Source organism: Diplotaxodon limnothrissa, linkage group LG4 (assembly GCF_057381915.1).
Source record: "Diplotaxodon limnothrissa isolate DT_005_m linkage group LG4, D_limnothrissa_male_GT1.1, whole genome shotgun sequence".
Lineage (NCBI taxonomy): Eukaryota > Metazoa > Chordata > Actinopteri > Cichliformes > Cichlidae > Diplotaxodon > Diplotaxodon limnothrissa.
In genome coordinates, this window is record NC_140599.1 from 12,491,829 (window position 1) to 12,503,555 (window position 11,727).

General features: G+C 42.4%; 1 protein-coding gene across 3 annotated transcripts; it reads left to right on the top strand.

Moving 5' to 3' along the window:
- Positions 1-1,802: 1,802 nt before the first annotated feature.
- On the top strand, positions 1,803-11,309 carry wipi2 (WD repeat domain, phosphoinositide interacting 2). Of its 3 annotated transcripts, XM_085351469.1 has the most exons (13): positions 1,803-2,025; positions 2,836-2,918; positions 3,185-3,343; positions 5,716-5,885; positions 5,999-6,095; positions 6,738-6,835; positions 7,889-7,981; positions 8,131-8,201; positions 8,311-8,424; positions 8,530-8,694; positions 9,387-9,494; positions 9,584-9,681; positions 9,913-11,309. In XM_085351469.1, exons 1-13 carry the CDS (start codon positions 1,952-1,954, stop codon positions 10,023-10,025), a joined length of 1,443 nt encoding a protein of 480 aa, XP_085207595.1. In that variant the 5' UTR covers positions 1,803-1,951; the 3' UTR covers positions 10,026-11,309. The 3 variants fall into 3 exon arrangements, with proteins under 3 accessions (XP_085207595.1, XP_085207592.1, XP_085207594.1); XM_085351466.1 differs by lacking the exon at positions 3,185-3,343; XM_085351468.1 differs by lacking the exon at positions 3,185-3,343 and having other exon boundaries at positions 8,311-8,418.
- Positions 11,310-11,727: the final 418 nt, after the last annotated feature.

Consider the following 11,727-nt stretch of genomic DNA (forward strand, 5'->3'; position numbering starts at 1 on the left):
ACCTTCTGTTTGCAAGGAGCAGCCAATGGGACGAAAGGTAAGTGGTGTTAAAGAGGAGAGAGTTTAAACAACTTGTTCTACACAGAATGAACTGAAAGGCTGCACTAATAATAATCCTTCTTTATACTGTGACTCATGCAAAGCTACTCTAGTGGAATCTTTGTAGGTAAACAGGGTAATTCATTACACTAAAAGTCTGTCACAGTGGACTGAGTTCTGGTTAAGGTATGTTTAGTTTACTCGTGTTCTTGTTTTCTATGCTTTTACCCCTCTGCCAACTAGGTGACAGTATTTCAACATTATACACTTCCTTTTTGTTTTCCCGGGAGATCCTCACTGATAAACTGTCTGGAAAGACTGTCTCATCCTGGTGTTTCACGTTACCTGTCAGATTTGCGTGAGTGAATAATTTCCACTCCAACATGCTCAGACTTACACCTGAAACTCCAGTGAAACCAATACACAGACAGAAATTCTATGACTCATGCTCTAAATTACATTTCAGTCAGTGGATGGGATCACTCGCTGTTTCCTTTTCATTCCACGCCTTATACTTTGTTGTTCCAACTGCCAGAATTTGGGACTTTTGTCATGCTATGTGAAAGTTTTTAGTCCAGTGCTCCCACATGAGAATTCAAAGAGGAAAGAGAACGTTTTTCATTTGAAGTCATTGAAGGCATTTGCAAAAGCACAGAAAGCTCCAAATAAGTGGCTTTATTAAGCTTAATTTTCTATTTTTCAGTATTATGGCATACTAAAAGGAAAAAACGCGGGCTACTTAGACATATATGTAATACAATTTTAATATCTGATGTTCACATATGTTGAAAGCTGCTCTACATGATCCTTTCAGCATCTGTTAAAATGTTGTAAACTGCGGCACATTAACTGAAGAGGCAACAGATAATGGCTAAAAAATGGTGATGTATGAAATGTTGCAACTCTTTTTTTAAAGGCATTACTTAGTTTGCACTCACTTGCCTCTCTCTAACACAAAGATCTGACTATGTGAAAGTGAAAGTGTCAGTACATTGAGTTTTTCAAATCTCACACACGCAATCAGTGTTCTTTTAGTTATTTGGAGGTTTGCTTTGCAATAGTGTAGAGCAGGAACTGCACTCAGTAAGAAATAAGAAGTGCACAAATTCATTTAAAAAAGAAGTGGCAAATAAACACAAAACTTGCACATAAATTGTAGATTGAAGAGGCTTCAAATTAGAAAAAAAAACTAACTTTTTATCATTTTAAAAATTCACTATAAACTATCGTCATTTTAGGGAGGATCCCGTTGCCTCGATTGATGATTGTTTATATATATTTAATAATTTAAAAAAGAGAATAACAGGAGGTTAAAATTTTAAACTAAATTAAAGCTAAAGATACAACAATATAATTTTTCATGCTGGTGTTATGAGGAGATGGGAACTGTAGAATAAATACTTACTAGCAGCGCCTCCATTGTAGATGACTTTTACACAATGTAACGATGGGGGGCGCTGGTTCTCTGAAATCCTCAATGTACAGAGGAGTCTTCTGATAGAGTCGTGATTGGTCCTGGTTTCTGTCTCCCTATTGGTTTAAAAAGGACAGAAACCGAGATACCAGTATGTTTACCGTTTTACCATAATTTTGTTTGTGGGGTTTTTCTTTATTTAAATGTTTTGTTTTTGTTCATTTCATATTTTTGTTTTGTATCGTTTCCTGTTTAGAGTCCGGGGAGCTCATTTATTAAAATCTGTCATGGCCCTTTAAAGGAACTGCACGCTGTGCGCATAACGCATGCGTATTGGGGGTGAGCAACAAGCTCCTGTGGAAAACAACAACAATCGTTAGAGCAGAGCAGCAAACAGAGATGGTTCCGTAAAGCTCAACACTTCTGGTCTTTACCACTGTATTCAGTCCAGCTGCTGCTATTTCTACTGAAGCTTTATACGTCGATGGTGCCGAACCCATGAACCTGGCCAGTCAAAGCGGAGACGCTGGCGGAAGCCAGCTGCTCTTCGCCAACTTTAACCAGGACAACACGTAAGGCAGGGCCGGGGAAAGTGGCTTGGGATCGGATGGCCTGTGCTGTGAAACTAGCTAATGCTAATTAACCCAGCTTGGACTTGTCTGGACGCCTAGCGGGGTCACAGGAATGGATTTGAAATCTCCTAGATGTAGTTTTTGTCATGCTAGAAAAGACTATCAGTAGGCGTCGTGTTTTGGGTTAGCTACTCTTTTAAACTACCCATTTACCTTTTATTTTATCAGATGCTAGCATAGCTTGCTAGCTAGCATAGTGTTTTGTGGTCCGAGGCTAACTAGCAACATGCTCGTAAATTAAGTGTGCTGTAGGCGCATATTTGCTACGGGTAATTGTAATTACTTATTCAGGCTGGCGGTAGATAGAAATAGTAAAAGGCAATTCGATTTTTCTGTGTTTTGGACTCATTACTGGTGAACAGCTGGAAGACTGCTGGAAATTGTTGTAGGAAATTGTGACTCGAACTGGGTCACTGTATTTGTTTTAATATGATTAAGATAGACATGTCGAATTTAAACTCGGTCATGTACTAAATTTGCCGGTGTTTGCTCTCAGCAGCAGAGGCCTGGTATTATTGCAACACAGCGTTAGTCGTGTGATCACAATCACACTGAGACCACAGTGACCAATGTATCTAGGGTACGCGGAGTTAGTCGATATCACTGAAATTAGACCGAACCCCCTGTTTTTCATTGTGTAGACTAATACAATGTGGCTGTAACAACGACCACAGAGTGCATTGTTATTCAGTGTATGTCTGTGACACCGTGCTTGGTCACTGCCACGCTTCCTTTCTGTGTCATGTACAGGTCCTTAGCTGTTGGCACCAAATCAGGATACAAGTTTTTCTCCCTGTCCTCTGTGGACAAATTGGAGCAGATATATGAATGTAGTAAGTATAAACTGACCTCTGTTCTGGCTTTCTACTTCCATCTACTCACCCGTTTGTGTTTGTTTTCCTCATCCAATCACTAAACAGAATGCACACACAATAGTTGCATGCAGTTAGCTGTTTTGTTTTAAAGGCATGCATTTTTTTTGGTTTGTTTTTGTGAAAGTGCGACTTGGGTGTAATGGTGGTGGTAATGGTGCACGAGGCTGCATAACATGAAACTCTTTCCAGTAATTTAACCACACATGTGTATGCTGATGGCGTAGACAGAGTAGGCCCCTGTTGCGGTGGTCCTCGATGTCGCTCTTCCTCTGCCTCTCCAGTTAGTCTTCACTCCCAGGCACAGATTCCATCTGTGCTACCTATGACTGATGCCGATGACGGCGATCGACTGCACACTGTAGAGCTGAAGCAACGTTCAACAGGTAGATAATCGGTCCATGCGGCGTAACGCGAAAAACTGCACAGGGGAAGGAGGACACTGCAAGGTTTGCCTGTTATAAAATGGCCGACTACCTTTACCAGCTGCAGTCTGAAGCAGTCCATCTGCAGGACAGTCTCGCTGGAGAGGCTGCCAGATATACCTTTATCTAGTTGTCCAGATGTAGTTGGCCATTGAGGTATTTGCAGCGGAGCAAATAATTTGTTTTAAGTTAGTTGGCTTTAAAGGTACTTGTCTTATAAAAACTGTTACTTCATTGCTTGATTATATTTTATGAGGTATTACTGCATTTGTTCCTGTTAGTTTGGAGTCACTATACCACTCGTGCAGTGCTTTTACTTTAAATAATTAATGAAGTATGTCTGCCCTTTCCTCTCACTAGTATGCTTAAGCATCAACCATCCTCCTTGTATATGGACAAAGGTTACATATGATTTCTGCTGCATCCCTTTTATTAACCTATATGTTGTATTCTGACTTTTTTTCTAATTAATTTATATTTAAATACCAAAGAAGAAGACGGGAGTAGGTGATTTAAGTTTTATAGTCAGCACAAGAGAATGGGAAAGCCATTTCTACAATTTCTGAACACCGCTCGTTCGACTCTTTCATGAAACAAAGTGTTAAAGGCTAGCTTTTTGATTGTTTTTGCACCCTAGATAAAAGAAGGAAAGAAGTTCACACAGTCTAGGTATAAAATGCAAAACTATCCACATCTATACTTCTTGAGCAAGACCAGACAGATTCCAGCCCACTCTGTATTTTTGGATCATTCCCTGGAAGTCCCTTTCTGACCACTGGAACTGTGCATGCTGCAGTTTCACCACAGACCTCAGACTTGCAAGCAGATAAGGTGTGTGTGTGTGTGAGTGTGTGTGTGTGTGAGAGAGAAATCATTGCTCAATATTCCTAGGACCCTGCCTCATGAATTGCCCTCCCTCTGCAGAGTTCTGGACTTGGAGAGATGATGTTTAGATCAGGGGTGGAATACTCTAGGGCTCACGCACCCGAATCAAATGATTAGGGTGCGTGAGCCCTGGAGGCCCCCCCCGGTTTAGATGAAAAGCCCTGAGTCGCATTGCATACCAGGAGTTTTCTTCTTGGCCTCACCAAACCAATTTTCACTCGCCACGTGGACCGTTTGGCTTCCTACAGCTTGTTCCACTCTTCAAAATGAAAATAAAGTTTTAAGGATCACGATTTGAGACACTGGAGGAGATCCAGCAGGTCTTACAGAGGCGCAGATGCAATGAGACCTAACGCGACTTCCATGGAGTGATCTAAAAATAGCAGCCACGCTGAAGATTGTCAAAGAGAGAATAATTGGGGGGGGGTATTCCCAGTCCCAGAATGTTTTGCTCACATTTCATACACACTGTTACATGGTGCACATTCAGCATGGTCAGTTTAAAACTATGAGTAATCTGTGCAAGTAATAATTTTTTTCCCCTCCCTCTTGCTTTTGTATTTCCTCTGGCTTTGAGACAGCAACCCATACGGCTGCTGTTGAAACCTTTTGTTTTCAAATGTCAGCCAATCAGAAGACAGCTTCCTTAAGTAGTGGTTCTCCTGTTTGTGGCATGTCCCGCTTCCACAGCTGTGCCCCATATTCCACCAATGTTATTAATCATCACTAAAACAAAGGATCCAAGCTGAGTTTTAAGTATGATAGCAGTAGAAAAACATGAATTCAGCTTTACTTCATTTAGTAGTTCTTTCAGTTATCAGTGATGCCACTGTGGTTCTTTGTTCCACTATAGGTGGATATGTATATTTTGAAGTCTGAATCACAGAAAATAACTCGAGTAGAGTCAAAAAAAAATAAAGGGTAGACACATTGGTGTAAGTCTTTAGCTATGAAGAAGCAACAATGTGTAGCTCAATTAGCTTAACTAGGAAAGGGGAAACAAGGTAGAGCTCACCACAAAGAGGAATGGGGAAATGCACTCACTGGGAGCAGATATAGGTTACTGTTTTTAACATTTGGTTTCACTTCACTGATTAAGTTTTTTTGAGTTATTTCTTCTGGATGGTACGTGCTACGCTAACAACAGCGTAGCACGTATTTCCTTTGTTGTATTTTTGACACTGCCCCCTGGTGACAGTAAACGGGTATGTGGGTCTGCACAGTGCTCTATGGCACCTGCAGGCTACAAATGCACTATCATGCTTGGAGCTTTATTCCTTTGCTCATCAGCTGATTATTTATTACAGTATTGTAGTTATTATGGGATGCTTTAATGTCTAAGCCCAAATTGTCAAACTGTTTAAGATGATCTAATCCTTTAATCACATAAGTGATTATAAAATGTCAGAGCACTGATGAAATAATAATTTTGTGTCCGTCTCCTGCAGCTGACACTGAGGATGTGTGCATTGTGGAGCGTCTGTTCTCCAGCAGCCTGGTGGCTATAGTTAGTCTGAAGGCCCCCCGGAAGCTCAAAGTCTGTCACTTCAAGAAGGGAACTGAGATCTGCAACTACTCCTATTCAAACACTATACTGGCTGTGAAGCTCAACAGACAGGTAGGCCAGGGGTCGTTTGCAGTGTTCATGAATATGAAGAGGCTTATTTACCCTCTAATGACGACTTTGTTTGCTAAGTACACACAAGTTGATGTTGCGTGGTTCCTCCGCAGAGGCTGATTGTGTGCCTGGAAGAGTCGCTCTATATTCACAACATCAGAGACATGAAAGTGCTGCACACTATTAGAGAGACTCCGCCTAACCCTTCAGGTGAGTCTGAAGAAACAGTCTGTCATCATCATCATATAAATAGGAAAATATAGTGAATGTAATATGTGCTTTTTATAAAAGTTTACCTTTTTTTCCACTTTACATGTATGTGCTTGTATTGGGCCTCATCGTGAATATTTAGAAATGTACAAATCTAGTTTTTCATTTTAAAATGAAAGGGAAAAAATCTTGGGCCTCCATGACTGTATGTAGATCTGGACTGTAGCATAGGTTTAAAAACGAATGAATAAAACTAATCAAAAGAGAATAAAGAGCTGGAGTGAAAGGACCATCTGTTCAGTTAGCCCAAGATTCATACGTAGCTATTCAAAATTTGTTTGCAGAGTACGACTCAGATTTGTGCGTAACGTGTGCTCACGCGGTTTATGAGTGAGGCCCACTGAAAGCAGTAATATGACTTTCTCGTATCAGCTGAGAAGTGTCTCCACTTTCATTTTCTCAGTTTATTTTGAACAGCGTTGTTTTGTCTGCCACTCTCAACACTAAGACTTCATTTCTTCTCCTCTTTTCTTTTAATGTTACCGATACCATTGTTGTAGTTGGTTGTGTTGACACGTTTTGTTTTTTCTCTCCATCTTTTTTTTTACTGATTAGTTTGTCTTTGTGCTCGTATCTCTCCAGGATTGTGTGCCCTTTCCATCAGCAATGATAACTGTTACCTGGCATACCCAGGCAGTGCTACGATAGGAGAGGTCCAAGTGTTTGACACAGTCAACTTGGTAGGTGAACCCAGACAATGATACTTTATGTGCTCCTGTTTTTAAATAAAGCCATCATCAGGATTTATTACAAAGCATTTTCCGGGGCATACGCTTGCTGTGCCACAGTAGTGTTTCAGTTTCTGACGAATGTCTGCGTAGATACTCAGTCGTCCAGGTCATGGTAGCTTTGAGTGCTTGAAAAGAAATCAGCTGGATTTCTTTAGGTTCATCAAAGAGGCTTCTTCAGTTTTAAAACTACTTGGGCTGAGAGGTGTTTAACACCTACTGGGGGTTTTCCACTAAGGGTTGTTAATCATCAGCCAAGTTGTGAAAAAAGACTGGGTCATTACCATCACTGAGCACCGAAGTGTGAAACCTCCGTCAGCCACTGCCCCGCCCAACCATTGTGTGGCTGCTGAGGTCTCCTGAGGCACAGTGTGAGTGCGAGCGGGGGTTGAACAGCCTGTAACAGCAGATGTAGTCGCTCTAGTCGGGGCACAGAGCCGTCTGCCTGCAGAGAGCTCTGTTGTCAGATGGAGGCAGTGCTGTTATTGGTCGGTCAGCCAGCTGCAGTGAAGAACCACAGTTATTACTTTTAAAAGCGTTGCTGGTTAATTCAGCTGTCGCTCCCTGATCTAGTCAACCAATCACCATTCAGCAAATACTTAACTCATGCGCTTCCAGCAACACACAGTGATGGAGGAGTCTTGAAGGACTGAATGGCCCCTGTGTCTGACCGGAATCACAAACTTGGTTAATTGATGGTCTTTCATAGTGGACGTGGATGACCTCCTTTACTTTTCCATCTTCTTGGCCTAAAATGTGAACATTTGCATCTTTGAAAGAGCGACCTTTGTCTTTAAAGTGCAGGCTTAGAGTTGAGTCTTTTCCTCTTCAGCTGGTTCTCCTGTGTTGTGCCGTGTGTTTTGTAAATTGGTGGTTTGGCTTCTCTTATATAAAGGTCTGAGCACTCCTGCAGTGCTTATTGTGCGTTTGGCTGTTTTTGTCTGAAGGTGTTTCTGGGCCTGAAAGCAGGTTTGTAAAGTAGTTAATCTGTGTGTCGTTTTCCAGAGAGCAGCAAATATGATTCCAGCCCACGACAGCCCATTAGCGGCTCTGGCTTTCGATGCTACTGGAACTAAGCTGGCTACAGCATCAGAGAAGGTAGTTCAGCTGCTGTGCAGGACATTACCCTGTCATCTCCGCAGCTAATTTTGTTTTCCACATGAGGAAATGCAGATTTTGATTCTTGCATCCTGTAATAGTGTTGCAACTCTGTACATCTTGTGCCTTTTTTTTTCACTTCCTCTCAGGGTACAGTCATCCGTGTCTTCTCGATCCCAGAGGGACAGAAGCTCTTTGAGTTTCGACGAGGAGTCAAGAGGTAGACGGCTCATGCACTGCAGTTTTGATTCTTCGTAACATCTGTGCACGCTTTTGTACGCGTTTACCATCTCCTCTGTGCACGTGTGTTGCCGTGCTTGTCTTCTCAGGTGCGTGAGCATCTGTTCGCTGGCGTTCAGTATGGACAGCCTGTACCTTTCTGCCTCCAGCAACACAGAGACGGTCCACATCTTCAAATTAGAAACACAGAAGGAGAAGTATGTGTACGTAGCTGTCTGTCTTTGGATGGCTTGTTTCGTAGCCACTTATCAAGCTGCTGCTTCCTCCAACGAAAACATGCATCTCACATTCTGTACGTGTTCGCTCAGGCCAGCCGAGGAGCCCACCACGTGGGGAGGTTACCTGGGGAAGGTCTTGATGGCGTCCACCACCTACCTGCCTTCCCAAGTCACGGAAATGTTTACCCAGGGGCGAGCCTTCGCCACTGTACGTCTACCTTTTTGCGGGCATAAGAATATCTGCGCCTTAGCTGTGTGAGTACACACTTTCCACACTCGCAGTGAGCACAAATGCAACACTGCGTTTGAGACATTATGAAATTGTTACTTCTTATCACGCCAGAGAAAGGGGGGGGAAAAAATGTGAAGTAGCGTTGACTGAATTTACAATCACAGGTCATACAAAATTTCTAGCACATTTTATTTACGTTGCACTTTGATTGTAGGAAGTTTTAAAATACTGACTGATTTTAATCTTTGGTCACCTTTGACCTACTTTTTTTTTTTCAATTTAAAGTTGTAGCGAGTAGTATTAATAATTAATATTAATAATAATCAAAATGAGTTTTTACAAGGTGGTTTTCCTGAGGATGTGCAGGCTTCTGTCACTCTGCCTTTGTACCACTTTGTATGGAGAACTGAAGTTAGTAGCATTTCCATAATAGGTCCTGAGCTTCTGACAGGCACTTAAAATAATGCAAATACTTGAGTAATGTAACATCCGTCACCTCTGCCGCTCCTCATCTGTGTGCCAAGGAATCAGAGGAGGAATCTAAGAATAGGAAACTGGAAAATATTAATGAGCTTGTAGGATTCTTATTAGCTGCTTGGTATGTCACATCTGGTGCTGAAGAAGAGAAGATGCTGAAGAGGATAAATGTGATTGACGTGTTGGATTGGATTTGTGGATCTTTCATGAATCTCCATTTTTAATTGTTAAAAATTAGGATTCAGAAGATTCCCAGGTTGCTTGTAGCAGCGGCTGATGGCTACCTGTATATGTACAACCTGGATCCACAGGAGGGAGGCGAATGCACACTAACGAAGCAGCACAGGTAACACAGCATTGGCAGATTGTGGCTCGCTTTAGCTGGTAAGGTAAATTTTGGGGAGTTAAACTGAGGATTTCAGTCTTTGGCTTCAGGTTAGACGGGAGTACCGAGCCCCCCAATGAGATCCTTGAGCAGGGGTCACATGATCGCCCACTTGTGGCCCAGACCTACAGTGCTGCTGTCTCAAAGGGTAGGTGACACAGTATTGATATCTTTCTTTTTTTCTGATTGGGGGAAAAAAAGGCAATAGGTAAATAAAAACTAATAATAAAAACGAATAAACTTTTTTCTATTTTGTAAAGATGGCTGTTCTGGAGCGACTATCTGTAATTAAGTTGTGCAGAAAGGCGGGACAAGTTTGGAAGTGATCCAATCAGAAGAAATCTCATCAATGTTTGACTTGTGAACTCTTCTTTCCTAGGTTACTGTGAAGAGCAGGGCGCTGTGGGAGGGGTGGGGCTTGACGACGACCTCAGCGACCTACACTTAGAGGAAGACAACGAGCAACCGCCGCTCATCCTCGAGACCGAGTGACTGGACTGATGGCTGTACCCACCGATCAGAGGGCTCCTCTGGTGCTGCTAGAGACACGTGACCCCGAAAGGGGCGTGGACAGGATCAAAGATGGAGGCGGGGAGGGGGGAGTGTCTTTGTTTTTCTTTTAAAGTGTTCAAGAGCCTGTCCGCCAGTTTGTTCATGCATCCGTCCGTTCACATACACGTCGTCTTTTTTTCTGTCCCCCCCCCCCCCTCCGCTCCCTTTTCCCTCAGTTTAGCCTGAGCAGGCCAAACTGAAGCTTTGCATGTACATGTGCCAAAAGCTTAAGTGTGAAAATGAGTATCTGAGAGTGTGAGTGTCATTTAAAAAAATAAAAAATGTAGCTGTGTCGCTGTTAAAGACACTCTCTCACACACAGCGAGCCTGTGTGTGTGAGTAGAAACCGATTGTGTAAGTGCCTCTCTGCCCTTGCTGTGATGGCTTTTTTGTGTTTGAGAGGGGCGACCTCTTTTCATTGGCTGAATAAAATCTTCTTTCATTTGTTCAATCTTAATCGAGGGTGTGTGCTATCTTTTCTGACCCCTTCCCCTCTCTCTCTCACACACACACACACTTTCTTGTACACTGTCCTGCAGAGGGCGAGGCATCAGTCTAAGGTTTTTAGCATGAGGCAGAGGTGTTGACAAATATGTGATTGTTTGCTTGCGTGCGTGCGTGTGTGTGCTCGGGCATGTACATTAGCAAACCATCTAGTCATGAGCTTATACACCTGCCCCTGCTCACTTTACCTCATCCAAACAAGAGGCTCAGTGGACCTTCTCCTGCCCTCTCCCTGTCCTCAGGCCTGCAGTCATTGGTTAATTTTTAAACTATCAATCTTGGGGTTTTTTTGTTTTTTTTTAAACTACATAGCTAATCATAACCAATGATGTGTCATGCGTATGAAAACATGCATGGTGTTGTTGATGTGGTACTGTGTCCATACATCTAAGCGGTGGTTGGTGATGATCGACGGAGAAAGGCAGGAAGCTCTCCGGTCTCCTCTTAACAACTCATCCTACTGTATCTTACTCTGTACATTATTAGATGTGGCGAGATATCACTGTGTCACGCAGGGAGTGTTTGGCCAACGAGCAAGCTGAGCATCATCATTCGATTGTGATCTGGAGGTCGGGCTGAGCCTCATCATCTGGGCCGGGATGCTGCATGATTCCCCAAATAATCCTTTTCAGTGTGTGAAGCCACCAAGTAAGGATTAGATGTGGGAGTTTGGAGTGTCGGGCATTTTCTAATGATTTTGTATAAAATGTGAAACGTTCATCTGAAACTAAAATAAATTCATGTTGATGTATGAAGTTAAGTGCCTTTTGTTCTTGTTGCACTGGCATCTTGCATTCATTATAAAGAGCATCTTAGGCCAACTGAATGGGAGGATGTGTTACCCAGCATCACAGCTACTGGAGCAATAGAAGTCAGGTAAAATCCAGTTTTTATTTTATTTGTTTTTAAGCATCGGAATTTTATACTTTTAGGTGTTACCACATAATTTCAGACATCCTCTATGCCACACTGTAATATTACTATAATATGTATGTGAAAGAATGACTCCTGCTAAGCAGAAACCTTTGACCCACAGACCAGAACGCCCGAGTGAGAGCAGTGTGCTGTAACATAACATCGCATCTAAAAAATAGACCTGCCTCCCATCTCAGTTTAATGCCCTTCCTACTAAAAGAGC

Coding starts and splice junctions, on each gene's coding strand:
- wipi2 (XM_085351469.1), top strand. CDS start 1,952: ATGAACCTGGCCAGTCAAAGCGGAGACGCTGGCGGAAGCCAGCTGCTC. Junction 8,202..8,310: donor TTTCGACGAGGAGTCAAGAG/GTAGACGGCTCA, acceptor TTGTCTTCTCAG/GTGCGTGAGCATCTGTTCGC. Junction 8,695..9,386: donor AATATCTGCGCCTTAGCTGT/GTGAGTACACAC, acceptor GTTAAAAATTAG/GATTCAGAAGATTCCCAGGT.